General features: G+C 46.1%; 1 protein-coding gene across 1 annotated transcript in view; it reads right to left on the minus strand.

Annotated features, from left to right (window-relative positions):
* Window positions 1–2,907: 2,907 nt before the first annotated feature.
* Window positions 2,908–5,086, minus strand: part of RNF4 (ring finger protein 4) — a 9,179-nt gene continuing 7,000 nt past the window's right edge. Inside the window, exons 6-7 of the mRNA XM_009870750.1 lie at window positions 3,524–3,572; window positions 2,908–3,176 (exon numbers count right to left, since the gene is read on the minus strand). Of these exons, the coding sequence (XP_009869052.1) occupies window positions 3,027–3,176; window positions 3,524–3,572 (199 nt within the window). The 3' untranslated portion in view covers window positions 2,908–3,026. The remainder of the gene's footprint in view (window positions 3,177–3,523; window positions 3,573–5,086) is intronic.

Consider the following 5,086-nt stretch of genomic DNA (forward strand, 5'->3'; position numbering starts at 1 on the left):
CCAGCAGCCTTCTCCCTCTCCTTGTCCTCTGGGACTCTTCTCCTTCTCTTCATCCTCAGGGCCACATCCCCTCCCCCTCCTCCAACAGGAAAAACTCCTCAACATTAAAGACAGGAGAGCTCAACACGAGACAAACTCAAAGGAGAGAGAGAGAACAAGGGGGTCACCTCTGAAGTACCCTGAGGGCAGAGGGCTGACTGGCCTGGCCCTGCCAGAGACAGGTCCAACTCCTACCTGGGGCCAGGGAAGGCTCTCGAGTTGGCACACGAGTCTACCCCTGCTTTTACAAAAAAACCCACTAGACCCAAACCCATGACAGTGAGCTTCATCAACAACTTCACAGGCAGGAGATACCCCAACACCCTGCTGCCCTTTGAGTGAGCCGCCTCCTCTCCGGCTCCTGGGCTCCCCCCACCCATGAGGCCACCTCTGCGCCCTCCACAGCCCCAGCCCCGAGCAGAGGCTGCACCCTCTCGTCTCCTCATCGCTCCCACCCAAGGCAGCGCTTTTCTCCTTTGCCCGGAAGACATGTACTTGCCCAGAGAACTGAAAGCTTTGGGGATTTACGATTTTTTTCTGCCCAAACCAACAATTCATACCACGAGACTAGAAGAATGAGTGTGTCTGACTGATCAAATCAACAGTTTTATTTCCACTTGTTAAAAGAAGTGTTTGCCTACCAGGAGAGGCCAACATGGATGGGACAGACAGACATGAATACAATTAAATATAGGAAAAATTTAACTCTATACAACAAGACATACATTTATATTACGGAAAAGTCTCTATCAGGTCTTGCCAATGTGAAACATTTCTGGAACTCAAATATATTAACTTTTGCTTTTTTCTCCCTTGAAAAAAAAAAACACCAAAACACACCACCAAAAGAAAACATGTAAGGCAATTCAGTATTCTTCCATGTATTGAGACTTAAAACTTATTCTGAGATGCACATTTGTGGCACTTCACAGGGTGCACAAAAGCTAAAAAAAGTTTCCTGTTAAACATCTTGCAGTTTGTGATATCTAAATTCCAGTGAGACCTATTTACTGAGACACAAACTCTGAAGTGATATCTACATGGAGGGAGTTGTGCAAAGTCATTTTAGGCTATGGCTAGTACACTGTGAACAATGCACAGACACGTGACTCGCCCTCACCCTCCCCCGAGGCAATCCCTTCAATCCTCCTCTGCCCGTCCCTCTCTAACATTCACAAAACTGGCCACTGTTCTTTTTCTTCTTTTAAAGCTACCGGGAGAAAGCCTTTTCTGTGGCCGTTCTGCATCTCAACACTTCTCATATTGGGCTGCTTCTCTTCATAGAATTGATGCTTTAAGCAATCTCCAGAATTGTTTCATCAATGAGCTGCCCTTTGGGGCACAAATGCAGCCGCTGTTGTCACCACGCTTCCCCGGGACTGCCGCAGTCCTTCCTTCTAGTCTGCATTACCAACGGGAGCATGAGGTAACGAAACACGTGTGACTTTTTAGCAGTTTACGTATTGCCACGGTGCAGACACTGCATATTCCCAATCACAGCGCCGGACCAGAGCTTCTCCAAACCAGGCTGGGGAAGGTTTTGCATTTCTCCACCCAGCCTTAAGGGAACAAAACTGCCTGGACTCCTACATCCAGAAACATCCCAAAGCATGCTAAGTAAAAAACCTCAATCAACAAAACCTTTTGCTTTTGGGTTGCAACCTTCAATACAGAACTTGAGAAAGCTGTTAACAGGTTTAAAGCCGACATTAATAACTCAGCCCTGGAAGAAAGAAAAGCATCTAGAAAACAGTGCTTAATTCTACATATTCCTGCCTTGCTTAAACAGAGGAATCTCTCCTAGCACACGTATCTGATTTGACTTCTTGTACAAAAACTATGCATTTAAAGAAAGGTGTATAACTCTCAGAGCAAAGGGAGATTTAACTTCTCTCTCAAAACGCTGCCAGAACAAGATTGCTACCAAACATCTTTAAAGCCTCCGCTTCTCGAATCCATGGCAATACAATGATTTCAGTTTTAGTCCTATGCAGCAAGCCCAAACCAGCCAGCTGTCAGTGGCACACCTGAACAGAAGAACAAAGTGAACACTCTGAACTTGTTGCACTATGCCAGGAGCACTTGATGCAGTAAGAAGACCTGTAGGTGGTTTGGTGTTGAGCTGGCAACAGGACAGCGCACAGTTTGTTTCCCATTCTTCACTAGCCAGCCTAGAGAAGACGTTCTCCTTGGTTATCAGGAGAGAGCGCTACAGAACAGGAGTAAACCCAAAAGACCGTCTCACCACATCAGAAGATAAATTCAGTGCCTTGGTTCAAATACAGGAATTCCCGGCAGTTAAAACATTCCAAGAAGTATTTTCACGCTGTACATGTTGCAATTTGTCTGTACTGCAGACCTCATGGAGTTCAAAAAGAAATCTTTATGTTCCAGCCTTCTGCTTAAACACCTGACTGCTGCGTCACAGCAGCTGATTTTATTGCATGACCTTGTTTGTCAATCTAGTATTGATTTACGATAAAACAATTCATCGGTACAGAGCTTGCTTTGCTTGGGCCAAGATGGTACAGCAGAAAGCAATAGTCACCAGCTTCTTACAGGGTGAAAACAAGAGAGTCATGAAATGGCAAGTTGCTTATGTGCATTTCAAAAGGTATGCTTTTTTTTTCCTATATGCTTACGCATTGATGGGAATAATTTAAAGAGTAAGAAAAAACAAAATATTCAGACCTCTCTTATTTAAGCATTTAAAAAGTAGAAGGAAATGGAGTAATTGCTTTCTTTCTAATATAGAGGCTGCTGGTCTATTTTAGAGACAGTCATACATTTAACATTATAATCAGAGACATAACAAGAAGCAACTTGGATCATAAAAAAGCTGTCTGTGTATGTACAAGTTCTTCTCCAAAGAAAATCAGTTTTATTTGGAAGTTTACAGCCTGCTGCTCTTTAAATCTTCAGAGCACTGGAAACAAGACCTTTTTTCCCCCAAATCCAGTAGAGTCTGTCCTGAGAAATAGAAGTGCTCATATATAAATGGGGTGATATTGTCTGTGAGTAAGTTTCTTCCTACAAGTTGGGCAAGAGTTGGCATTTCTAAGAGAATCACGGAGGCACTGACTGCAGAAGACGTGGCCACACTTGGTTGACACAATTAGTCGTCCACTTTGCACGATCTGGAAGGAAAGAAAACACAACAGAGACCTGGAGTAACAAATTCAGCTTTACTGGTCTTTTGGCACCAGGCAATTAGGACTTGGAGCCTCTGGAAGAAGGACAACACTCCCATCATAATAAGGAACCCAGAGATCTTTCGGTGCCGTCTTGGACAATGTTTCTCCCTCTGCGCACACCACTGAGCAGTGCCTTGGGCTTGCAAACAAGTTTCGCCTTCAACCCAAAGTTTGTGCTTCAAGCCGGCTCCCTGTAGCCTCCCACACAGCCCACCAGAGTCGTGCAGATCAGCCTCTGCCCCGTCCTCCCTCCGACAAAGCAGAAACGACACCAACATGTGGATCCTTACCTCTGAGTAGCCATCCATGCAAATGGGACAGCTAACGGTACCAGACGGCCTTGTGGGAGAGAAAACAAAACCAGAAAGAACAGGCGTCCATTAATTTCACCGTGCACTGAGGGTCACCGCAGGGCAGAACAACGTGTCATCGTGCGCCTGCCCAGACTAGCCCTGACACATTTCACCTGAAGAGCCCTCCGTACCCTGAGCTCTCTCTGTGCTGTACGATACAAGCTATGGCCTGTGACGACTCCTTCTCCCTTACTATATCGCTCATCTTTAATGTTCTGTGTAAAGTTTTACATCTCTCTTGGGCTGACTTTTTATCGAAAAGCAGAAACAGTATCATTCCTACATCATGTGAAATACAGAATCACAGAATGTCAGGAGTTGGAAGGGACCTCTAGAGATCATCTAGTTCAACCCTCCCGTCAGAGCAGGATCACCTAGGGCAGCCATACAACAACATGTTTAGGCAGGTTTTGAATGTCTCCAGAGAAGGAGACTCCACGCCCTCTCTGGGCAGCCTGTTCTAGTGCTCAGTCACCCTCACAGTGAAGAATTTTCTCCCCAATGTTGAGGTGGAACTTCCTATGTTCTAGCTTACAAGCTTCCATCCATTATCCCTTGTCCTATTACCAGGCACCACTGTGAAGAGACTGGCACCTTCCTCTTGCCATCCACTCCTCAGGTATTTATATACATTAACAATATCCACTTTCAGCCTTCTTTTCTCAAGACTAAACAGCCCCAGTTCTCTCAGTCTGTCTTCACAGGAGAAATGTCTAAGTCCCTTAATCATCCTCATAGATTTGCATTGCACTCTCTTCAATAGATCCCTGTCTCTCTTGAATTGGGGAGCCCAAAACTGGACACAGTATTCCAGGTGCGGTCTCACCAGGGCAGAGTAGAGGGGGAGAAGAACCTCCCTACACCTGCTGGACACACTTTTCTTAAGGCACCCCAGGATCCCATTGGCCCTCTTGGCCACAAGGGCCCTTTGCTGTCCCATGGACAACTCACTGTCCACTGGGACTCCAAGGTCTTTCTCCATGGGGCTGCTTTCGAGCAGCACGTCCCCTAATCTGTACTGGTGCCTGGTGTTACTCCTTCCCAGGTGCAGGACTCTACACTTTTCCTTATTGAACTTCATGAGGTTCATGTTTGCCCAGCTCTCTAGTCTGTCTGGATCTCACTGGGTGGCAGCACAGCCTTCCTGTGTGTCAGCCACTCCCCCCAGTTTCCCATCATCAATGAACTTGCTGAAGGCACATTCTATCCCCTCATCTAGGTCATTGATGAAGATGTTGGACAAAACTGGACCCAGCAGTAATCCCTGGCTAACACCACTGGTCACAGGCCTCCAACTTGACTCTGTGCTGCTGATCACAACCCTCTGAACTCTCTTGTTAAACCCCTTAACAAACCACCTCACAGTCCAATTATCTATCCCACATTTCTTGAGTTTTCCTATGAGGATGTTATCATAGAATGGCCTAGGCTGGAAGGGACCTTAGAGATCATCTAGTCCAACCTCCCTGTCATGGGCAGGGACGCCACCTCTCGACTAGA

The sequence above is a fragment of the Apaloderma vittatum genome, unplaced genomic scaffold (assembly GCF_000703405.1).
Source record: "Apaloderma vittatum isolate BGI_N311 unplaced genomic scaffold, ASM70340v1 scaffold426, whole genome shotgun sequence".
NCBI classification, from domain to species: Eukaryota; Metazoa; Chordata; class Aves; order Trogoniformes; family Trogonidae; genus Apaloderma; species Apaloderma vittatum.